This window comes from Tenrec ecaudatus, chromosome 9 (genome assembly GCF_050624435.1).
Source record: "Tenrec ecaudatus isolate mTenEca1 chromosome 9, mTenEca1.hap1, whole genome shotgun sequence".
Lineage (NCBI taxonomy): Eukaryota > Metazoa > Chordata > Mammalia > Afrosoricida > Tenrecidae > Tenrec > Tenrec ecaudatus.
Window position 1 is genome coordinate 147,990,066 of NC_134538.1, and position 23,605 is coordinate 148,013,670.

A 23,605-nucleotide genomic window follows, 5' to 3' on the forward strand; every position below is an offset into this window, starting at 1 on the left:
GGTATGGAGAGGACACACCCAAGCTGGCCCAGTCTCTAACCAGCTGGCAACTCAAGCACATCCCTGTCTCTCCGGGTCTCAGTTTGCGCTACCGCGATATGGGACACTCATTACTTCCCGGTAGGGTCGCTGTAGGCAGATGCGCCCCAACAGTGGACTGGTGCAAAGTCACCGCAAACGGCGGCGTGGAACACTGGAACCCTGGGGTCTTTAAGACGTTTCTCCTGCAGCCCAGCCACCTCTCTCCTTTCTGAGACTTGGATCCTTTTACCTCCTTGCGCCCCCTCCCTCCCTTTTCCTCCAGAAACCAGATCTTCTATGCTTGGGGGCAACTCTGCTTGCTCGTGCCTGGGCGTTCGGAAAAACAGCCTGTTGCCTGGGAAACTGGCCCGCTTTGGGCTCCCCGGGGCCTGGGGTTCGCGGGCCCTCGCGCCATCTCCTGGACGCGATGCCGCACTGCAGCCGAGGCACCCCGACTGGAGCGGGGCGCCCGGCGCGGGAGCAGGAGCCCACCCCCTCGGCCCGCCCGGGCCTCGCCCCGGCCTCTCCCTAGCCTAACGGTCTCCGCTCCTTTTCATCCCCGGCGTTTCCCGAGACCCGCGGCCGGGACAGGAGCTGGAAGCAGGGGGCACCCGGGGCGGTGGGAACAAAGTCCTGCCACACACCCCCCAAAAAAGGGCAAGAGGGCAGGGGGCGGGGACTCCTTGGAAGGACGTCCCCAATGGTCTTCCGGGAAGCTTGGGCTGCACCGTGCGGACCCGGGGAGGGAGCGGCGGGGACGAAGAGGTTAACATTGGCGGTGAAAGCGTGACGTGGGGTCACAACACCCCCTCCCGGTTCGCTCCTCCCCTCCAGCTGGGCTCCCGAGATCCTGCTTTCCCAGCCTGCTCTGGGGAGAGCCTTCCAGCCCACCCACCGAAGGCAGCTGGTCGCACGAGCCCCGCGGAACCTCCTCCCAGAGGGAACCAGGGGCAACCGCAGAAGCAGGAAGACACTGGGCGGGAGGGGGCGGGGCGGAGGCAGGGCGCCCCGCCCCCACGCCCCCCCCCTTGACCACCCTGCGCCCAGCCAGCCCCGGGAGGTGGAGCCTGAGCATCGGAGGCAGGGGCGGGGTCAGCAGATGGGGCGCTGTTGGGGCGGCTCTGACGGATGTTCCTCTTTCTCCGATCACAGAGAAACTGAGGCACGAGGGGTGGGGTGGAGGTGGTGGAGGGGGTGACTACTTCTGGACTTCGTTACCCAGGGGCACTCTCCCAGTTCTGGCTGGCCTGGGGGCATGGCTGACCCAGGAGCCAGACACCCTGGCTCTGAGCCCAGAAACCCTTGTCGCCAATGAGATTAAGAGCGAGGCTTGGAGCCTGGGGACGACCCCGCCTCTCTTCCCTATGGAGCCGGGGCGGAAGGTAAACGAAGAAGCCAGAGAAGAGGCAGCTGATGGCGGAGGCTCCTGCGCCTGAAGGGAGCCAGTCCTGAGGACCACAGGTGTGAGCAGGGCCGGGGGTGGGGGCTGGGGTCCAGGGCTAACAGCTGGCTGAGAGCAGGTTGCAGAGACTGGACTTTTGCCCCCCCCTTACTCCCACGGTCTAACCAGATCCCTGCCCCCAAACTCTTCTAGGGAAGCAGGAGAGCCAGGGAGTGGGGTGGTGTCCCCAAACCCTAAAAAGGGGAGCCCTGTGTGTCTTCGCAAGTCCAGAGAGATCCCTGCTGGAGGGGCCAGGGAACTGGGGGCGCAGTCCTCCTGGCCCTCCACCCTCCACTCCCCCTTCTCCTGGGCCCATAGACCTCTCCTCACAGCTGGTCCCTCCTGGGCCATTCCCGTTAGTGCAGAGGGGAAGAGAGAGGGTTGAGTGCCCCCCAATCAGACCAGAGGTCACTGACCCTGCTGCCCCAGTTCTGGGCCGTCTGCCCACTTCCTGACTGGCAGCCGATCACAGGCGCAGAAAGGGGCCGTGGCTCTAGCCCCTCGGAACTCCAAGCCCAGCCTCCTGCCACACTTCCCTTCTGTCTCCCAAGGAGCTCCAGCGATGTCGGTGGCCCCGCTGCTGCCCCCTGATGTGACGGTGGCCCGCCTCTCCCGCTCCACCTGCCTGTACAGCCGGCCGGATCTGCCAGGACCACCCGGCTCCCCAGGCCCGCGTCCGCTGCTCCTGCTCCTGCCCTGGCTGGGGGCTCGGCCTGCAGCCCAGGCCAAGTACCTGGAGCTGTATCTGCCACGCGGCTTCGATGTGCTGGTTGCTGAGAGTGCGCTAGGCCACTTCCTGTGCCCGCGCCGGGGCCTGGGCCACGCGGCCCGCCTGCTGGCACTGCTGCAGGCCCCGGGGGCACTGGCTGGTCGCCCGCTGGTAGTGCATGCCCTGTCCCTGGGAGGCTACACCTTCGCTCAGATGCTGCTGCTCATGAGCCAAGACCTGGGGCGCCATAGCAGCGTGTTGCAGCAGCTTCGGGGCCACATCTTTGACAGCTTGGTGGTGGGCAGCCTGGAGCGAATGGCGTTGGGTGAGTGTGGCAGGGGGTGGGGAAGGAGGCGGGCTCCACACTCAGGCAAGACACCAGAGACCTGCCCTCTCTGCCTGCGTCCCAGCTGATCACCCTCTGTGGCCTTCCTTCTGGCGGGTTCTATCCTTTCAAGGAGGCTGTGGGGTGCCCTGAAACTCAGAATACCAGCTCTGGAAAGAACCTCTGAAGTCACACAGCGGAATACAGGGACTTCCTCTGAAACAGGGCTTCTGAACAGCTGGGAGCAGCTTCCGTGGCCAGGAATGAGGCCTGAGTCCAGGGTGCAGGCCCCATCCCACTTGCACCACCCAGGCTCTGACCGCTCTCTGGATGATTTTAATACACTCCTGTGGTTCTGACACCACCCCCAAATGAGCATCATACTCCCTCTACACCGGTCAGATCACGCAAGTGCACCTCAAGGAATGAGTATTCTGTCTTACAAACTCACCTAGCCCACGTGTTGTTGGGTGCAGTCAAGCCTATTCTTAACTCATAGGGACCCTGTGTGGGAGTAGAACAGCCTAGGGTGTTCTAGGGTGCGCTTTATCTGTGGAGGAGCACTGATGGATGAGCAGGTTACGTGTTGGGCTGCTAACCATAAGGTCAGTGGTTTGAAAGTCCTGCCGGAATGTTACAGTCTTGGAAACCCAGAGAGCGAGCTCTACTTTGTCCTATAAGGTCCTATAGGGTCATGAGTCAGACTTAACTCGATGGCAGTGAATTGGTGTTTTATCTTTCATCATTGCTACCAAGTGGACCAGCTGGCCTTTCTCAACAGCAGCCAGGTGGGTTTGAGCCCTGTAAGTCAGCTCATGCCCTTGATGCAGAGACTTGACATTGGATAAAGGATTTAGTTCATCCCACCCTGATTTCGAGTTAAGCTGCTTCCTGTAGGTATTTTTAAGGTCATGCAGGGGATACCTCAAACTGCTTTCAGAAGAGGACACGGAACGAGGAATATCAGGAACCATCAGATGGAACTGGATTGAAAGAGAATACTGGAAGGACGTTTGCTCGTCTCTTAGGACAGCTGTTTCTGACAAACTTGCTGCCATCTAGCAAAGACATTCGACCGTGTGGACTCAAACGTAGACAAGAATGGAAATTCCAGAACACTTCAGTGTGCATATATGGAACTTGTACTCGTTCCAAGAGGCTCTTGTTCGAATGGAACAGGAGGATCCCGCATGGATTAACATCAGGAAAGGTGTACGTTGGTGCTGTACTCCACCCGTGTTCTGAACAGATGACTCACTGAAGAATGTGGTATCAGGATTGGAAGAAGGCCCCTTAACGACTTACATGCGCAGATGGCGCAAACTTGCTTGAAAGGGAAGAAGGCTCACTTACCGGTGCAGACCAAAGGTCGCTTTCGTATGGATGACAACATCGAGACAACCTAAATCCTCAACTGAACCGACAGACAACATAACGACAGAGGCAAGGTTGCCAAGGATTTTCTTTCACTTGGATGTATAATCAACAACACTCAACGGCAGCAACCAGGAAATAAGAAGACACTGCACTGGGCCAACCTGCTGCACAAGACTTCTTTGACTTGTTTTAGAACAGAGATGTCACTTTGAGGACTAAGGTGTGTCTGACTCAAGCCATGATATCTTCAAGCCTCTCCTATAGAAGGAGAAAGCTGGACAATATGGAAGACAGGACAAGAAGATGCATTTGGATTAAGGTGCTGGTGAGGAATATTGAACATAACACGGGACCGTCAAAAGAACCAACGAAATCTGTCTGGGGAGATAGCTCCTTAGATGTGAGATAGCCTGGTGAGACTTAGTCATGTCACCAGGGGGCACCCATTCCTGGAGGAATGGGAAGGTCCCCCAAGAGGTGGACTGACACAGGGGCTCAGGACGATGGTCAGGATGGCACAGGACCGAGCAGTGCTCCGTTCTGTTGGACACAGGGTCGCTATGAGTCAGTGTCAAACTCACCCGATACCTAACAAGACCAAGGTCCAGCGTGGCCTCTCTGTAGCCCATCTCCTCTTACCAGCCCGGGATCCTAGTTCCTTCTCCCGCAAGGGCTCAGTTGGCCACAGGCTTCTGGCCTCCCAGGGACTCTCACTCATTTTAAACCAGCTTTGAGCACACCCAACAGCCCCGCCGCCGAGCCCTGCCCTCCTCAGCCCTGGAGTTGCCACAGGAAAGGTCAGTTCAGACAAGGTCCACAGACCGCTGGCCCCTGACCAAGGATTGGCCTGGGGAGGGTGTATCAGCATGGTGTGTGGGCAGTAGGCTGTCCCAGCTCTTCGGGGTCCCAGATGAGGGCCTCTCCACCACTCCGCTCATTGCCATCCATGGGAGGCTCCAGGCCCCGTTCCTGGCTTATGCCTATTGGAGTGGCATCTGCCTTCACAGCGACAACGTGCCCACTGCTCAGCGACAAGAGCAACGCAAGAAGGCTTTATCCCAGGACCCCCAACTCAGGTGGGGGGTGGTCTCCAGCAGCCTGGATATCAGCGCTGCCCGCCCCCTCAAGGGGAAGGGTGTGAGGCTGGGAGGAAGCCTACACTGACCATGAGCGGGGCCTCACTCCTGTCTCCTCCTCAGGTGTCTCTCAGCTGACGGGTCCTCGCGCCCTGGGCTCCGCCATCAGGGCCACAGCCCTGCTCTACTTCCGCCTGTGTCCCCGCTGCACCGTCCGGCAGTACGAGGCGGCCCTGGGGGCTTTTTGGCAGCCACCCGTGAGGCCCCCCACGCTTGTCTTCTACAGCCATGATGATCCCCTCAGTGACACTGCTCGCCTGCAGGAGCTGCTGGCTAGTTGGCGGCAGGCAGGCATACCTGTGTGGTCCCAGGCCTGGGAGACCTCCCGCCATGCCGCCCACCTGCGCCAGCACCCCCGGGAATACCAAGAGGCCCTCACCACCTTCCTGGGGAGACTGGGCCTGGCCCTTCCCCCAGCCCGGCTCTGATGGGGCCTGGGTCATGGCCCACTGGATGGCGACAGGAACAACAGCAGAGAGCAGCATTGGGACCAGCTTGATTTATTCAGATTCAATATACAATGATGCCAACGGGACCCCAGAGTGTGCAAAGTTAAAGCCTTCGACTGCAGCTGAGAGGAGAGGGCAGGAAAGGGACATTGGGATGTGAAGGCAGGCAGCCGTGGCCAGGGCAACCTGCTCCCCTGGGTGGAGGTTGGGTAGGAGGGTGGCCTGAGCTCAGTGCCCAGGAGAGCCTGGTGACCAGGGGAAGGGGGCAGAGACCTCCCCCTGGCCTGGGCCAAGAGCCCAGAAGAAGTGCCACGTGCCTGAGGGGGTAGCAGCCCGGGGACGGGCCAGAGGCAGGGCCAGAAGAGCACCATTTCTTCCTGGGAGGGTCGAGGGTGCCTACGGAAGCCAGGAGGGGCCACCTGCCCGGGCTGCGAGCTGGCTGGAGCAGGCTGCGGTGAGAGACCTGAGGCAGGCATTAGGCCTGAGAGCCTGGGCAGCCGAGCTGGGAACTGGACGGGGGACCCTGTGGGTGAGGGCGAGCCTAGCCCAGGAGTATTCCTGACTCCGGGGTGCCCAGGGAACGGCCCCAGCCCCTCCTCTCCCCCGGCAGGAGCTGGGGAATCGGTAGCACAGGTCTGTGGGCTGCTCAGTTATGGAGGGAGGCGGGGCCAGAAGGAGGGCTGGGGGGCACGCCCCCACCACGTTGGCCACCACTACTGCCACTGGTATCTTCAGTACAGCCGCTTCTCGTAACTGCAGGACAAGGCATGGGGGAGAGGGGGCAGCCGTGGGCATGTGGACCTGGCTCCCTTCCCACATCCCACCTGCCCAGGCCTAGGCCACAGAAGCCAGGTGGAGCCATGGGCGGCAGCACTGGGCAGAACTGGCCCTGGGCCTCTATTGGCAGGACTGGGGCACCCCAATGAGCTGAGTGGCCTTGGTGGTGCCCCACGGAGTCAGCCCAGGAAGGCACTGCCAGCCTCAGCCGACCCCACACAGAGCTCTGGGCCTCCCTGGCCCGCTGCTCAGGTCCCAGACCAGACAGGCAGCTTCAGGTCTGTGGCCAGGGCACCTCTGTACCCCAGAAGGAAGGGGACAAGGGGACACTGCTGGTGTCCCCCACCATGGTGCTGGGCCAGGGAACAGGAGAGCCCACCCTGAGCACCGTCCCAGCCCACTACCCACCACCCTGGCCCAGGTCCCACCCAGACTGCCCCTGCTCTACTCTACGCTTGGTCCGGGCAGCGAGGTTACTTACACGGCAGAAGGGTATAGCTATGGGAGGGTGGGGCAGAAAGAGACACAGGTTAGATGCCCGCCACGCAGGGGAGACGGGCCCTCTTGGCCAGGGGAGGCCCCGGGCCTGGCACTACAGCTACAGCTCACTGCCCTGAGGGCCAGGCCCCCTGCCTCTGCCACCTGCCTAGTGCCACCACCAACGAGAGAGAACCCAGCACCCACAGCCCCTGCCACCATGATTCTGAGCAAGCCAGGGCCAAGGAGCTGGGTGGGGCTGCATAGTGGCCACACCTCCAAGCCAGCCCACAGGGACTGAGTCCAGGTTCAAGGCGGGAGAGCGGGGAGAGCGGGAATCTGCAATAGCCTCTGTCCCTTGTGGACATGTTGCATGAGGTGGGGGGACCTTGACCCAGGGCCCCACCTGCCCAACCCAGTCCCAGCCAGCCGTGGTACCCCACTTACGAGTGCAGGCCGTGGACGCCCCCCTCGATCTGCGCCGACATGGTCCGCTTCTCAAACTTCAGCTCTCCTGAGTACATCATGGACCTGGCAGGAGGGGTGGAGCAGTGGTCAGCGCCCCCACCCCCACCCCCGCCATCCCGGGGAGGGAGAGGGAGGAGGCAGCAGGAAGGTCCCAGGAGCTTCCTATCTGCTTGGGCTGTCACATCAGGATGGGACCGGCTCCCTGTGCTGAAGGAAGGGTGGAACAGTCGTCTGCCATCCCTCTACCCACCCCCCCAACCTGGGGAGGGAGAGGAAGGGAGGAAACAGCAGCAGGAAGGCCCCGCATGCCCGGCCCTCACCGCAGGACAGACAGGCTCCGCGCGCCGATGTCCTGGCAGCCATGTTGGATGCCCGCAATGAGGTAGGGCACGAACTTCTGGATGGAGCCTTTGTCCTGGATGGAGCCGGACACGCCCTGTGCAATCTTCACCTTGTCCCCCTCACTGCGGGAGCACAAGGTTCACTGAACTAGAGCCTGGGGCTCAGGGGAGCACCCCCACCCACACACCTCTCATGGCCACGGGCAGAGGGATGCACCCACAAGTGTCCCCACCCCTCAAAGCCTCCACTTGCTGGGCTACAGCAGCAAACAAATCCGAGCGCTGGTCCCCGCCAGCTACTCCCTCCCAGCTTGGGGTCCCAGGCAGGCAGAGGATCGGGGTCCTGGCGGCACCTGAAGTAGCGCTTCTGGCTGCTGCTGCTCTTCTCCATGGCGTCGAGCGAGCCCATGCCCCGGTACTTCTTGAGCCGCACCCCGTCCGAGAAGAAGTACTCCCCGGGGGCTTCGGTGGTGGCAGCCAGCAGGGAGCCCATCATCACTGCAGGGGGCGAGGGTCAGTGCCAGCAGCCCAAGGCCGCCTCCTTCCCCACCCTCCACTCCACAGCCCCCTACCTGTGGAGGCGCCAAGGGCTAGGGCCTTGACCACGTGGCCCACCGTCTGGATGCCGCCATCGGCTATGATGGGCACGCCGAAGCGCCGGGCGTACTCGGCCACCTTGTACACGGCTGTGCCCTGGGGTCGGCCACAGGCCATCACTAGGGACAGGCACGGGGGACAAGGCAAAGATGTGTTGTCAGCAACACAGGCCCCGTCAGCCCTTCCCGGGCACACTGCCTCCACACTGGGTGGGCTGACCATGGACTCGGCCTCCGGGTGACAGAGTTGCTCTGTGCTTCTGGGGTTTTCAGGGACTGAGTTTGCAGGAGACTGCCAGGTCTTTCTTCCAAGCTGCCTCCCCAGGGGGCTCCCACCGCCAGCCTCTGGTTCCTTTATTAGTTGAGCACCTGACGGTGCCCAGGGAGTCTTTGAAGACCAATGCATATATACATATACCCTGTAGGACAGAGTAGACCTGGTCCTTGGACTTCCAAGACGGACACTGTTTATGGGAGCAGAAAGCCCCTTCTTTCTCCAGTGGTGGTTTCAAGCTGCCGACCTTGAGGACGGCAGCCCAGTGCATAACCACTGTGCCGCCAGGGCCACTCACAGGCGAGTGGATGACAACAAAGGCCGCACCGCGTAGGGCAGCTAGCTAGGGGAGTCCGATGGGGACAGGGCACCCTTCAAGGACAGGACAGCCCCCCCGACCCCGGCCTCCCCTGCTGTAGGCAGAAGGGTTCTTCTGTGAGGCTGGGGTTAGGGAACTATGGGTCTCTTAAGGATCCCTAAGGCCACAGGTCTCTCTCTAAAGCATTTACATCTCTCTACATGGAACGGTTTGAGGCCTGGCAGGGTGAGTTAGGCTTGCAGGGGCCCACCAGAGGGCAGAGCAGGGCCTCTACAGGGAGCTGGAGAGGCATGTTCTACCACCAAGGTCAGCGAGGGGGAGGGAGCCACACTGGAAGACCCAGGGGGTCGGGGTGGGGGTCACTCAGCATTCAGGAACAGGGATCCTTCCCTAGAGGCCACAGGTACACCCACTCTACCCAAGAGGGGACCCACCTCCTTCAGTCCCCCTATCTCAAGGCACTAGCCTCCCTCAAGCCAGAGAGGGACACATGGCAGGGTCTTCCCTCCCCATTCTGTGTGCCAAGAACACTCCCCCAAGGCCTCAGAGCTCAGTGGAACCCCACCACTAGCAAAAAACAAAACGAAAAACCAAAAACACTGAACACCCTTCAAGTCAATTTTGACTCATAGCAGCCCTATAGGATAACAGAGTTGCCCCTGTGGGTTCCTGAGAGCAGACAGCCTCATCTTCCTCTCATGGAGCAGCTGGTGGGTTCAAACTGCTGACCTTGTGGTCAGTAACCCAATGCTGAACCCACTATGCCCCTTCCCACACACTAAAACTAGTTGCCATCACATCAGTCGTAACTTATGGCAGTTCCTTGTGTGTGAACCTAGACCTATGCATCCTAGGGATCTCAGTGGCTGGCTTTTCATCATTTCATTGCCAGGCCTTTCTTCCATGAGACACATGAACCTGATACAGCCCCAAGGTCCACAGCACCACCTTACAGAGTTAGGACCCCATTGTCTCAGGCTTGGTCATTAAGTATCCACTCCTTATCAAGGATCTCATCCAAGCCTCCCACCTGACTTCCCACCAGCACTTCGGAGAAGCCTGGGGCCTCCCGACTGGACTGGGCAGCCTGGACCAGATGCATCTGCCTACCCCTCCTCCTTCCCTTGATCTCTGGTGCCCATGGGGCTGGGTCTGTGCCTGGGCCAGTCCACTGGCCCTGGAAAGCTCCGAGTCTGGCACCTACCTTCCTGAGTGATGCAGATGGAACCGCAGCCCATGCCCACGCGCAGTCCATCCACACCCGCGTCGATCAGGTTCTTGGCCTGAGCTGCCGTCACCACTGCAGGGGAGGGAGGAGTACCATGTGAGCACAAGATGCCTCGCTCTGCCTGGGCCCCTACAAAACCCCATGCCCGTCCAGCCCTGCCCCCGTGCCACTGTGATGCCGGCACCCAGAGCTCTGAAGGACAGAAAACATGACCCGGCGAGGGGCCCCGCACTCACCGTTCCCACCAATCACCTGGAGGTGGGGATACTTCTGCTTGATGTAGTGTACCATGGCTATCTGGTACACCGAGTTCCCCTGGGAGGAGTCCTGTGAGGAGGGGACAAGAGGCTGATGAGTGGACAGGGGAGGGGGCCCTGGAAGCCAGGACAATGGCCAGGACAGGACTTTCTTTTCCTTCTCAGGGAAGATCCTGGAGTGCTTACAGCTGGTTCCCGACTCAGACCTGCTTTCTCCAAAAGACTAAGCTCCACTGGCTGCTGGGGGAGCCCTGGTTGGGCACTGGCTGGTGGTTCAGACCCCCCAGCTGCTCCTCGGTAGAAAGATGAGGCTGTATGCTCTAAAGGGGTTACAGAACTCCTACCCAGGGGTGCTATGTGTCTGAATGGCCGTGGGGTTTGTTGGTGGAGTTCCCTGAACAAACCTGACAGGACTCTCCTGCTGCAGGAGCTTTGAGACCCCGAGGGTGGGTCCTGTCAGGTCCTGGTCCCAGAAACTCACAAACTGAAAAGAAGGTCTTTCAACCCCTTTGCACCTTGTTCCTTTGTCCCATAAACAGTCCCTTTCTGGGGGCTGAGGATTGAATGAGTTCAAACTCATCAAGGTGTGGGCGTGGTGCCTGGCTACTGGCAGGCTCTCCATGCCCCTGAGCTGGGCTGTCCCTGTCAGCCAAGGAGTGGGGCTCCCTGCAGTCTGAGCTGTCACGGGGCAGCAGTCCTTCAGACACCAGTGCAGGCAGCTGAGGGAGGCACCTAGATGGATCCAGGACACGCCTGCTCTTTATAAGCCTCTCCTCTGCAGAAAGGTCTCCCCAGGGCTCTCCCCACAGCCGTCCCCAGGGGGCGCCCTACCAGCACAATGACGTCGGTGCCCGCCTGGGTGAGCAGGTCCAGGCGGTACTTGTCGTCCTCGCGGGTGCCCACGGCAGCCCCACACAGCAGCTGCTTGTGGGAGTCCTTGGAGGCCAGGGGGTAGTCCCGGTTCTTCTTCAGGTCGGTGCGGGCAATGATGGCCACGAGCTCGTCTCGGTCATTGACAATAGGCAGCTTCCCTGTCGAGGGAAGCAGAAGCAAAGATGAGGGGGCAGGAGTCTCTCTGTCCCAGACCTCCCAGTAGCTGGGTGGATGGGCTGTTTGTTTGCAGGGGTCACTGGAAGTAACAAGACCTGCCACTAGGTGACAGCACCCACTGAGGGCATACTCCTGAGGGCCAGGACCTCCCCCCAAGAACAGGAAGCAAAGAAACCACCCACCAGCCAAGGGAGCTTCAGGGAGCGCTGGAGGGCAGTGGGCTATGAATTGGCCAGTGGCTTGACCAGCGGCCTGGTGGAGGCAGCCACATGAGGCTTTTTGTTCTCACAAAGATTTGCAGTCTTGGGAAGCCACAGGGCAGTTCTACCCTGCACTGTACGGTCACTGTGAGTCAGGGCAGATTTGATGGCAGCGACAGCAGGGCTCTTGGGCCCTTTCTGCCACTTTTCAACCAGCTGGGCTCCATCTAGAGACCCTGGTGGCATCGTGGGTTATGTCTCAGGCAGCTAACGGAGAGATCAAAACACCAGCTATTCCGCAGGAGAAAGATGAGGCTCGCCGCTCCCATGCGGATGTGACAGTAAGCCCAACAGGGTCCCTAAGAGTCAGAATTGACTTACTGGCAGTGAGTTTGGGCCACAAATACCAAACACATCTAGCCAGGGTACAAGCATGAGGTTGTCCTGCAGGGGGAGCCCATGGCCAGTGCCATGCCACCCCGGGTCACTATCAGAGTACCCCATGGGACCTAACAGCAATGAGAATCAAGTACCCTTCACTTTGCCAACCCGATGAGCCAACAAACAACTCTTCCTGTAAGTCGAGAGCACAACCTTGGAAACCCGCCGACGGGCAGCCCGGCCCTGTCCTGTCCGGCCCCCATCAGTCAGAGTCAACTTGATGGCAGTGCGTCTGCTTTCCGGTTACGGCTTGGAAGCCCTGCCGTGAGGATGAGGAGTCAGGGACTCACTGCCGTCAAGTCAACTTGGACTCTTACTGAACCCGCAGGGCCAAACAGAACTGCCCCTGTGGATTTCCGGGACAGTCTTCTTTAAAGGAGCAGAAAGCCATGTCTGTAGCAGCCCCACGCACAACCACCGTGCCAGCAGGACTCTGGTGTCAAGGACAGGTCTTCCTAACTCGGGAAAAGGTCGGTCCTCAGGGTCCATGCTCTAGCCCGGGCCTGTCCAGTCTCCCTGGGGACTAGGTGAGGCCCTGGGGACCCGGGACCGGGCCTGCCCGACACCACTCCCAGCACCTTTCTTGCTCCGCTGCAGGATCTCATTTGCCTCTTTCAATGTCACGCCTGCCGGTGCCACCACCAGCTCGTTCCGAGGTGTCATCACCTGTGGGGCAGGGAACATTGGCCTGAAGGTTGGCAGGTGAAAGAGAGAAGGGAGCCAGGCCTCCCCTCCGGTCCCTTGTCAGAGGCCCCCAGTGAATGGGGCCTGCCCCTCTCCCTCCCCCTCGGGCACCTCGTTGAGGAGGGTGGTGTGGTCCTTCTCGGCAAGGAAGTCGATGTCTCGAGAGGTGACGATGCCCACCAGCTTGCTGCCCATGGCGCCCGTCTCTGTGATGGGGAAGCCGGAGAATCCATGCCGGCTCTTGGCCTCCAGCACGTCGCCCACGGTGTGCGCAGGGCTCAGCACCACTGGGTCCGTGATGAAGCCCTGCTCAAACTTCTGCAGGAGACCGGGAATGGGGCGCTGGGGATTTCAGCCAGCAGCCAGGCCCACAGTGGGGCGTGGGGCAGCAAGGATGGGGACAGGGAGGTTGGTGTATAGGGGGTGCCCCCACCAGGCAGCATCTTCCCTCTGGGTTCGGGCCCTGTACTTGCCTTGACCTTCCGCACTTCATTGGCCTGGAACTCCGGGGTACAGTTGTGGTGGATAAAACCAATTCCTCCCATCAGCTGGGGTGGTGTTGGTGGGGGACAAGAAATGGTCAGGGTGCACCCTCCACCCAGCCCAGCCCACTCTGCCCTTCATCCCTCTGCAGCCCCTGCCTCTACATCTAGTCCCCATACTCACCGCCATCGCGATGGCCATATCCGCCTCGGTCACTGTGTCCATGGGCGAGGAGATGAGGGGCGTCTTCAGGGTGATCTTCCTCGTCAGGGCTGACGTCAGGTCCTGCGGGCAGAGGCCCCGCCCTGTGAAACTCTGCCCCACCCTCAGCCACAGGTCGAGGCTGAGAGGGTCAGGCCTGGTGGGGCCTGGATGGAGCCAGGGCAAGTCCCTGCTCCCTATAAAGGAGCTGACCTTCTCATCACAAAGAAAGAGGGTACGCAGGAACCATGGGCCCCAGTGTGTCCTGTATGCAGAGAGCTGTGCACACTGGGGCCCTGGGTGGAAAATAAGGGCAGGCTGGCCACAGAGTGACTTAGGGAAAGTCGGGGCTCTACAAAGGCCACTTGGGGGGAAAAAAAAAAGGCCACTTGGCCAGGTGGCCTCTCCAGACAGGCGCCCAGAAAAATGAGGACCTGGTGCTCTGGGGAGAAACCAGGAACAAATACACATGGGGTGGGCTAGTCCTCTGTACCTGAGGGGCTCTCTGGGTAGCACCCTGCTGGTAACCAAGAGGCTTGGGGCTCAAGCCCACACAGAAGTGCCTTGGAAGAAAGGCCTGATTATCTACAGAAGAAACAACCAGGAAAATCCCATGGGGCACAGCCCTCCCCGGCCCCCATGGGGCTGCGCTGTGGATCCTCACCCCATAACACACAGGGATGGGACGCTGGGATACAGGCAGGCCTCTGACTTACAAGGTAGGCCAGTCCCAGCTGCTTTATTATTTTCTTGAGGGTGCATTTGAAAATACACGTACGTACATGTTAAAATGCATCTGTATGTTTGTATATAATGTTCCTAGACCCTAAAGCAGTGGTTCTCAACCCCCCTCCTACCTCGAGCCTTTCATACAGTTCATGTTGTAGTGAGGCCCCCCAACCATAACATTATTTTCGTTGCTACTTCATGACTGTCAATTTGCTACAGTTATGAATCGGGCGACCCCTGTGAAAGGGTTGTTCGACCCCCAAAGGGGTCGAGACCCACAGGTTGAGAACCGCTGCCCTAAAGAGAAATAAAGGCCAGGCGTCTAAAGCAACTGCTAATAAAAGACAGCCATCATGAAAATGAAAATGTCAGAATGAGACCTGTCCTAAGTTGGGGTTGTGCTACCTGTATCCTCTTTGGGTACCTGCAGGCCCTCAAAGTCCATCCACAGGACCTGTTCAGGGCCTAGGCCCCAGAGTCTAAAAGCCTCCACCTCCCCCTCTCCTCTACCAGCCCCAAGAGAGTCGTACAGGCCCAAGGGGACCTTGGCAGCCAGGCGGGGCTATCGTGTCCCCCCTCTCCTCCTCACACCCAGTCCCAGAGTCCAGCACAGAGTTGTGAACGCTTCTGGTTGCTGTCATGAGGACAATACCCAGAACAGCCCACCATTCCCATCAAGACTGGATGAGGCAGCGCAGGCCACAGGAGCTGAGTGTCCCCAGTGCAGAAGGGGCGCAGGAACTGTCATCGAGAAGAGCTACCGCCAAGAAACCAGCTCCTTTTAAAAGTCAATGATTTCCAGATAGAGTTGATTAAAATGATTTGTGCCTGACACCAGGCCTTGATCCTCAACTCACTGCATGGGAAAACCTTCCGAAGCAGAAACCTATATCAAGTGGAAACTTGTCAGAGGAAAAACAGTTTTTCCAATAGAAAAGCAGTTGAGAACCCAGTTAGAGGCAGACACCAGGCAAGCACCCGCAAAACAGGAGAGTCCTGTAGTCTGGCTCTCCTGTAGTCGGGATGACTGACAAAGGAAATTGTTAACTGGCTTAATTGCTAAGCCCTTTCTGTAGAGCAGTGGTTCTCAACCTTCCTAATGGTGTGACCCTTTCAGAAAGTCCCTCATGTTGTGGTGACCCACCCCCAACCCCCAACCATAACATTATTTTCATTGCTACTTCATCACTGTCATTTTGCTTCTGTTCTGAATCGGGCGACCGCTGTGAAAGGGTCGTTCGACCCCCAAAGGGGTCGAGACCCACAGGTTGGGAGCCACGGCTGTAGCTAGAGTAAAACCCGGGGTCCTGTTTCCTCACATGGACAAAGCCTTGCCATTGTGGGGAGTCAGCTCCAACTCCCAGTGACCCCCCACACGTCAGAGAGAAACGAGGCTCCATAAGGTTTCCAACCTGACTTTTCAGAAGTTGCTTCTGATGCCTATGGGTTGAGAGCCCTTTGGGGATTGAACGACCCTTTCACAGGGGTTGCCTCAGATCATCGGAAATATGTTTAATATAGGAACTGAGACACCGCTCCTCTATCTCCAGGCAGGTCCGCCCACACGCAGAGACACCCACCGATGAGCACCCGGTGTGAAGACTGTCACCCATGCTACACCATGCTTCAAGGCAACGTTTCATTTATTTGTCATTAGAAAGATTTCACAATATATAATGACATATTGTTTTGTGATTAATCACGATGCTTTCATTATGTTCAATTTGTAACAATGAAAACACTTCTTGCATATCAGATATTTACATGACAATTCTTAACAGTAGCAAAATGACAGTTATGAAGCAGCGATGAAAATAATGTTATGGTTGGGGGTCACCACAACATGAGGAACTGTATGAAAGGGTCGCGGCACAAGGAAGGTTGAGAACCACTGCTCTGGGTGACCTTGGTCAATTAACCCCCTAGCAGCCAAGCATGTTAATGGTCTGTCCCACCCTTGCTCCTTCCAGGCTCTGTGCTCATCTTACACTTTGTGACTCAGTGACCAAGTGTGTCAATAATTCCCCGGCTTCGCTTAGGTCCTCCAGAGAAAGATGAGGCTTTCTCCTGCCCTAAAGAGTTACACTCTTGGAAACACAAGGGACAGTTCTACCCGGTCCTACAGGATTGCTAGGAGTTGGAATCAAATGGATGGCAGAAGTTTGGGTGGCTAGGTGGGGTTGGTCCTTGTTCGAGGCTTCAGATAAAATCCAGTTCTTTTTCAGGTACGACTCTGAATGATAGTCACAGTCAAAGCCAGTGTTTCTAAGGGACCCAACCATAAGTGTCAGGGGGTCCTCCTGCCCAGTTCCAAGCCCCCACCTCAGGCACACACAGGGTGGCTTCTGCCCCGAGGCACAGCCCGCAGTGTTTCTCAGGCAGTAACAAATGTCACACACATCTACCCCCCACACACCTGCCCTTAAGTAGCCAGCCTCCTCCCATGCCTTCCCTCACCAGTCCCACCCAACCCCACCTGTCCCAACTCCAATCCCCCCTCCCCCTGAGGAAGGGGGCACTCACCACCTCATCAGCTATGAAGTCGATGAAGCCTGGCAGGATCAGGAAGTCGCTGGAAGAAACAAGAGCGAGGGCTGCAAGGTGGGGAGGGGGCAAAGGCAGAGGGGCTACAGCTCCCGCTCCTCCTCCACCAGGGACAGCGGAGGGTCTGTGGACCCGGGTCACTTGCCCCACACAGTCACTGCCTCAAGGCCCAGACTTGCTGAGGGACACAGAACTTTCTAGGTGAGGGTGGAATTCACACAGCAGCCATGGGGCCTGACCTTCCATGCAAATCTCCCCCTCTTGAAGGAGGAGAGAGCAAGCCTCGGGGAGGGGGAAGCCAGCTGGCTCTGTGGCCCCGCAGAGCATGGGCCAAATCACACTGCGAGGAGGGGGCTGAATGCGGGCATGTGCGGGTACAGCCAGCACCTGGGGAGCATCGGCTGAGCTGAACTGGAGCAGCCAACAGATGTGGGCCAAGGGGAAGGGAAGCCTTACCACTAAAGTCAGATACTGGGACCCCTGCCCTGGCTGACACTGGAGCCCCTGCCGTACTGCCCACAGCAGCGCGCACCAGCATCCCTGCGAACTCCCAACTGGGGAGTGTGTCTAGGTGCAGCACTGAGTCAGGGGGCCCAGCAGCACCCATCTGCCTGAAATTACAGCCATAGAGGGGGGCCAACTGGTCCTTTTTGACCCCACAGGACAGAATCAAACTGCCCTATTGGACAGACACACTCAGTGGCCAGTGCCCTCACCAGTTCAGCTCCCCCAGTGAAGGGAGTGGAGGGAGGGCTCCACGGAGGAGCTGACTTAAGGGTGGGAGAGAGCAATCTTTAATCTGCCCTAAGGCAGATGATCTCCTGGGAGCATCCCTCAGGGTTTCTCTAAGAGATTCCTAAGAAAAGTATCCCAAAGCCACACCTCTCTTCATCACCAAAGGCCCCCAAAAGGAGGGGAAGCCTTGGGCTCACCAGGGGTCTAGGGATCTCTGCTGGGCTGCCAGATTCTCTAGGCATTTGTGCCCTGTTCCCTCATCCCCACCCCCGCCAACCTGGCCTACATCCAGCTACAGGGAGGCAAGGAGGTGCTCTGCAGGAGTGACTGGGCATCCCCAGGCTTGGGACTGGGACAGGGGCTGGCAGGAGTCACTAGATTCCCAGCATCCCATCAACTCTAGGCTCAGATGCCCCTTCCTGGCATGAGCACGGGCCTGCAGCCAGAAGGAGGGCTGATGCTCTGCTTGCAGCTAGCGGGACAAGCGGCCAAGGCCCAGAGTGTTCCTCTCCACTCCCTGGTGAGGTGGCAGTCACGGAACCCTCATTGCCAAGGGGGCACCAGTGCCCACCTGTGGGCAGCCAGGGGCACAGGTGGGGAAACGAGGGCACCATCCCATCCACCCAGCGGGGCCTCTTCAGAAGGCAGCAGGGAGCATCAACTACTCTGCCTTCCTGGGAGGAGAGGCGCCTTGGACGAAGGTCTGGGAAAAGTCTCCCCGTTGCTCTCACACCTCTAGTTCCCACGCTTTAGAACTGCCCCCCTTCCACCCCGGACGCCCTCAGCCCCCGGCTGCAAGCAGATGCCCACGAGGAAGAGGAAAGGGGCAGGCCTGAGCAGACCCGGACAGGATAGGGCATGACAGCCTGGCCACGATGTCAATCTGCCACGTCTCTCTCGTGGCGTGAGCCGCCTTCCCAGCCCCCCTCCGCCCGGCCGCGGACCGCGGCGATCGGAGGGGCGGCCAGGGGCGCGCGCACGTGCTGGGCCAGCCGGGGCCGCGGCCCTTACTTGTAGGTGAGGCCGTCTGCGTTGGCGAAGAGCTGCTGCGCGGTGAGCCCGTCCTCCGGCACGTAGCCGGTGCCGCCGCTGATCAGGTAGTCCGCCATGCTGCTGCGAGACACCACGGCCCGACATAAACCTCCGCGCGGGCCGCCCCGCCGCCGCCGCCGCTGCTGCCGCTGCCGCTACTGCCGCTGACGCCGCGACCCCGCCGCCACTGCCGCTGCCGGCCGGCCGAGCCGGGGCGGGGGCTGCGGCAGCGGGCGGGCCGGGCGCCGCCCTCCTCCGCCCCTCCCGCGCGCACAAAGGCCGCCAGCCTCGCCGCGCGCACGCCCGGCGCACCGTGCAGTCCCTGGGACCCGCCGGCCGGGGAGGGGGCCGGCCCAGGCCGGACACGCCCCTCTGCCCTCGTGGTCCAGCCTTGGAGTGGGGGTGAAGGGGAGCAGCAGCGCGCCCGGGCGGCGTGAGTCTCCCCACCCCTAGGGGTGTCTCCAAGGCATTGCCTCTCCCACCCCACCGCCCCCTCCACTAAAGAATCCCCGGGCTCGGATCAGCCCCTGAAGCACCTGGGCTGAGGGTGCACCCTCCAGCAGTGCAGCCTGGCTCCACCCCTCCCCTATCACCTCTGGGGAAGAGCATTCTCAGCAATGGCACTCGCTGACCTTTGAGTGGCCTTGGAGCCCTCTGCAGTTCCCGAAGCATTTTCATAGATGAGCTCACTTACTCCACAATCTATCAATTGCCAGTTATTGGGAACCTCTCTGGTGCGCTGCTGTCTGCCAGGCCAGCAGTTGGAATCCACCAGCCTCTGGGGGAGGGGGGTAAGATGAGGCTTTCCACTTCAGTGAAATATGCACTGCCTTGAAAATCTGCAGGGGCAGTTCGACCCTGTCCCATAAGGTCCGGATGAGTCGGAACCTACTTCCTTGATGGCAGGGAAGTTTTTTGCTTCGTTTTCCCTGACAGGTGCAGAGCATATGGTTGTGATGGGGAGATGGGTGGCAAGCCTGCTACAACTGACTCTTGATTGGGGGCCCTAAAGGACATAGAACTGTCCCCAAAGGGTTCCCAAAGCTGTAATCTTCATGGGAGCAGACTGCTTCGTCTTTATCCCACAGAGTGAGATCGAATGGGGCTGACCTATCAGCCAGCTGTCAAGTACTTAACCACGGTCGCACCAGGACTCCTTCCAGAGAAGTTCACTCACTAAATCATCCACTCATTGAGTCCATTCTGACTCATAGCGATTCTACAGGGCACAGCAGCCCTGCCCATTGGGGCTTCCAATGCGTTAAGTCTTTACAGGATCAAACAGCTCCTAAAGAGCCACTGGTGGGTTTGGCCCGCTGAGCTTGCAGTTATTAGCTCAAGAGATAGCCCACTATGTCACCAGGGCTCCTTTTCAGTCAAATGGATCTGCATTTAGGAGGGCATCGTAGAGCATACAATGCAATGTTGGGGAACTTCTGAAAACGACCCTAAGCAGAAGTGTGGTGGCCTGTGTGCCTAACAAGACCCAGCTCTGTACCGGGTGGTAAGACTGCGAGGGGGGGGGGACCGCAAATTGATTCACAAGTGGATAGAGTGGGCTGATTGGGGAGACCCTTCCCATTGTAGCCAGGTTCACTAATACTGCCCTGGAGCAAATGCTAGGTTTGAGCTTCCACCCAGAGAGCCCTAGGGCTCCTCTGAGGTGGGAGGAAAAGCCAGGGGCACAGGCCTCCTGGCATGGCAGCAGCCTATGGCCCTGGCTCCTCCCTCCTCAGCCCCAAGAGGCTGAGCTTGTTTACCTCTTAGTGGTGTGGAGGCAGCCAGACCAGAAGGGCCTCTGCCTCCAAGCCACAAGGCTCCCTGGGATGGCAGCCTCCTCCAGTGATGCCCCCGGGACCCTGCCAGGCAAACACAGGCCGGTCCATCTGTGTGCAGAGGGGAGAAATGGGAGGACTCCCACAGAGCTAGGAGTGAGGCAGGGTGGTAGAGGATGCTTACAGATGTCCTCCCCCCCTCAGAGGCCTGGGAGAGAAGGGAGCTGGCTAGGGACAGGGGTGGGGGTGTCTGCAGAGTGGGTGCTTGATTAGCTGGCTAGAAGCACGTGGGCAGACTCCCTGACTCCCCAGCACTCCTCTCTACACACTCAGGGGCCTGGGGCCACGAGTTGCCCAGCCATGAAAGCAGCCCGTGGAAGCTCCTGGCCATCCCAAACTGCTTCCTGGCCATAAAGCCAGGGCTGGGTCACTAGGCAGACAGAGCATGGAGGTGCCTGAACCTTTGTGGTCCCCTACAGGACCTGCTCGGGGGCCATACCCCCTAAAGTCAGGAAAGGCTAGGGTTGCACCAGGGCAGTGCTGAGTCTGTCATCTCAGGTGACCTTAATGTGTCATCTGCCCCAAACTGGAACTCTGAGACCCAGGAGAGGATGTGGCCAGGCCTCACAGCATCCCCTGCCCCCTCTGCCAGCCTCCAGCTTTGATACTGAGCTGTAGGCTCCTTTGAGGGCTGAGTTGTCCTCTCCACAGCCTGATTCCACCACCCCCACCCCAGGCCCAGCCTTCCTCCCCTGCCCCCCTTCCTGATCCTCCCCAGCTGCTTCCTCCTCTGGGAGGAGACACCCAGGCAACCAGTGGGCTGCAACCTAAGAAGGCCTGGTCCCCTGAGGCTTCCCACCTGGCCTGGCCGCTGAGGGACACAGGCGGATGAGGGCAGGCCTAAGCCCCTTGCGGTCCCTTCCTCAGGTTTGGGGGAACAGCACCCCACTGGGCAGGGAGGTCCTTCAAGCTGTTAGAAGGAATATAAAAACATTTTAGGGGATATGGTGCTGAGATAGGGGAGAAGCTTGCCCAAGTTCAAGCCCAGAAGCAATAATCCCGTCACCCCAAACCGGGACTTGTCATAGAACCAACATCTCTGGATTGGTGGTGGACTAGCTGGTAGTTCTGAGCTTCATTACACGAGCTCAGGTTGTGCACAGGTCCTGGTGGCATCGTGGGTTATTTGGACTGTTAACTGCAAGGTTGGTGGTTCAAAACTACCAATGCTTTTTGGCAGAAAGATGAGACTCCGCTCCCATGACGGATGTGTAGGCACAGTTCTGCTGTTCTCTAAGACTAGAATTCACTTGATGGTAGTGGGTTTGGTTTTTGGCTTTCCTGAGCCTGGGTGGGGGGTCAAGGGAAGACCCTGGTCTGCCATGGCCCTGGCCTGAACTCTGGGGCCACACTTTTCCAATACCTGACTGCCTCTTGTAAGCCCCCAAGGGCTCAGCTGTACCTCAGCTCTTTGGGGCCCTCCCTACAGAAGCTGGAGCTGTAGAGTGGGCAGGAGATGGGCGAGCCATTGCAGGAGAAGCAGCCTGTGGGAGAGCGCCCAGGGCTACCCAGAGGCCAGTTAAGCCGGTAAAAGTTCTTATGTAAGTAAGCACCAGCCCTTGTGCAGAGGCAACTCATTCTCAGGGACCCCACCCCCACCCTCACCCAGGCCCAGCTGTCAGGTCACCTCCCCAAGCTGCTGAGCACCAGCAGATGGGCAGAAAAAGAAGTTCAAATCCGCTGGACCAGAGGAGATTGCGTTTCAAGCTGCGATACAATCCCAGAGATTAGCCGCTGTCTCCTTGCAGCCTGTCCCCTAGGGCCGGCCAGTACCCCACCCTTCCTCCACATATTCCCACACAGTCCCCGGTGGGGTGCTGACCCATAGCCCCTAAGGTGGACTAAGAAAAATGGGGCAGTGATCTCACCAAGCCAAGGAGGTGATGCCCTGGACATCCACACCGGCAAGCAGGGCTGGGGGCAGTTCCAGAACGACCCTGCTAAGGAGGCCGCAAAGTTGGGCAGGAGTTCCAGTGAGCGCTACTGAAACCCAAGGACCAGGTGTCGTAGAAGGGCCAGTCAGAGCTAAGGCTTTGGGGAGAGTTTTTACCACCTGCTCCCTGTCCTTTGCCCTGGGCCCCCAGTGCAACGCCTCGCCAAGCCCTTTGCCTAATACCCGCCGGCAGCCCCAAGCAAAGCCGGTGCGTGGCGTCTGCAACCCCGTTTCAGGAAGTTAGAGATGGGGCGAGAAGGCAAGGGTGCCTAGCCAGCCGGCCCACCCTTCCCGCTACGTGCCCCTCGCCGCCCGCCCCAGGCTCCCCGCGCTTGGCCCAACGGCGTCACCTCTCGGACTCGTAGCCCGCCTGCAGTAGGCGGGCGCTGTACCGCTGTGCCGCCGTCTCGTGTCCCGGGTGTTGTCGGGCTCCGGGCTCTGGAACCGCGGCGGCTCCGCCTCCCTGCAGCGGCGGCGACAGCGGCCCCGACCCCGGCGGCGGCGGCGGCCCCTCCATGCGGAGGCCGCGCTCAGGGTGGGCGGGAGCCTCTCCGCCTGGAGGCTCCCTGGGCCCCGCTGGGGAGTGCGCGCCGCTGAGCGGGGTCCCGGGCCGGGGGCGGGGCCGATGGGTGGGGCCGGGCTGCGGGGCGGGGCAGGAATGCCGGGGCGGGGCCGGGATCCCGGGGCGGAACCCAGGCGTAGCGGGGCGGAATCTCCTGGGCGGGACTGGAGGCGGGGCAAGCGGGGGCCACTGGAGGGCTCGGGTGGATCGCGGCGGAGGGCCAGGTGGGGGTCGCAATGACAGGGCAGGGGGTGGGTGGTGCCTGAGAGCTGGGTTGCAGCCCGGAGTCGGTGGTGTTCCAAGAGTCTGGGCTGTGGTTCCTGTCCAGTCTCGGGGTCTGCCAGGGGTACCCGGAGGCGGAGGTGGCAAGTGTCGTCCAGGGTAGAACTGGGAAGGACCCCGCCTTATACCGGCCTTGGGGGCTGGGGAACCTGTCTGGGGAAAGCCAGAGAGGAACTCCTTTCTTCCTGCAGGGCGCCTGGGAGCTGGGATTCCTTGGCTTGGACCAAAAGTGGCGTGGTCTCCTGAAGTGCCTCCTAGCTCCTGGTCCGCACCCTTTCCTCACTTGGGCCAGATAGGGGGGCCATCATCTCCTTTCGCCTCGGTGCCTCCACAGACTCCACCTGCCCTCTCCCACAGGGTTTCCCAGGGTGTGTGTACCTCTTCCAGAGGCTGACTGCCACATTCTTTACCTCGAAGCTGCCTCAGCTTCATACCCCCAACCTTCTTGTTAGCAGCCGAGGAGCTTAACCAGTGCACCACCAGGGGTCCCTGATTCTACCTTCAAAAAAACAAAAAAGCCACTTGCATTGAATAGATTGACTCCCAGTGACCTTTCAAGTAGAACTCCCTAAGTTTTCCAAAGCCATACATCTCTACCAAAGACTGCCTCATCTCTCTCCTGAGGAGCACTGGTAGATTTGAACTGCTCACCTTTTGGCTAGCAGTCCAATGCTCACCCCACGGCAACACCATGGCTCC

The 23,605-nt window shown here is 59.6% G+C and overlaps 2 protein-coding genes across 3 annotated transcripts; one reads left to right on the top strand and one right to left on the bottom strand.

Moving 5' to 3' along the window:
• Window positions 1–882: 882 nt before the first annotated feature.
• On the top strand, window positions 883–5,499 carry LOC142457297 (uncharacterized). The gene is made up of 3 exons (XM_075558639.1): window positions 883–1,482; window positions 2,014–2,496; window positions 5,073–5,499. Exons 2-3 carry the CDS (start codon window positions 2,025–2,027, stop codon window positions 5,435–5,437), a joined length of 837 nt encoding a protein of 278 aa, XP_075414754.1. The 5' UTR covers window positions 883–1,482; window positions 2,014–2,024; the 3' UTR covers window positions 5,438–5,499.
• On the bottom strand, window positions 5,480–22,668 carry IMPDH1 (inosine monophosphate dehydrogenase 1). 2 transcript variants are annotated; one of them, XM_075558637.1, is made up of 15 exons: window positions 22,413–22,668; window positions 18,274–18,372; window positions 16,507–16,555; window positions 13,237–13,338; window positions 13,044–13,118; window positions 12,682–12,888; window positions 12,465–12,552; window positions 11,027–11,226; window positions 10,175–10,265; window positions 9,915–10,010; window positions 8,094–8,237; window positions 7,875–8,019; window positions 7,501–7,644; window positions 7,160–7,243; window positions 5,480–6,211 (listed from the first exon to the last, which is right to left on the bottom strand). In XM_075558637.1, exons 1-15 carry the CDS (start codon window positions 22,577–22,579, stop codon window positions 6,190–6,192), a joined length of 1,713 nt encoding a protein of 570 aa, XP_075414752.1. In that variant the 5' UTR covers window positions 22,580–22,668; the 3' UTR covers window positions 5,480–6,189. The 2 variants fall into 2 exon arrangements, with proteins under 2 accessions (XP_075414752.1, XP_075414751.1); XM_075558636.1 differs by having other exon boundaries at window positions 18,274–18,375.
• Between the last annotated feature and the right edge of the window lie 937 nt (window positions 22,669–23,605).

Excerpts from the sequence above, each read along its gene's own strand:
- LOC142457297 (XM_075558639.1), top strand. The coding sequence starts at position 2,025 with ATGTCGGTGGCCCCGCTGCTGCCCCCTGATGTGACGGTGGCCCGCCTC. Across the intron at positions 2,497-5,072 it reads CCTGGAGCGAATGGCGTTGG|GTGTCTCTCAGCTGACGGGT; the intron begins GTGAGTGTGGCA and ends TCTCCTCCTCAG.
- IMPDH1 (XM_075558636.1), bottom strand. The coding sequence starts at position 22,579 with ATGGAGGGGCCGCCGCCGCCGCCGGGGTCGGGGCCGCTGTCGCCGCCG. Across the intron at positions 8,238-9,914 it reads CATCTGCATCACTCAGGAAG|TGATGGCCTGTGGCCGACCC; the intron begins GTAGGTGCCAGA and ends GCCTGTCCCTAG. Across the intron at positions 6,212-7,159 it reads GGCGTCCACGGCCTGCACTC|TTACGAGAAGCGGCTGTACT; the intron begins GTAAGTGGGGTA and ends CTTGTCCTGCAG.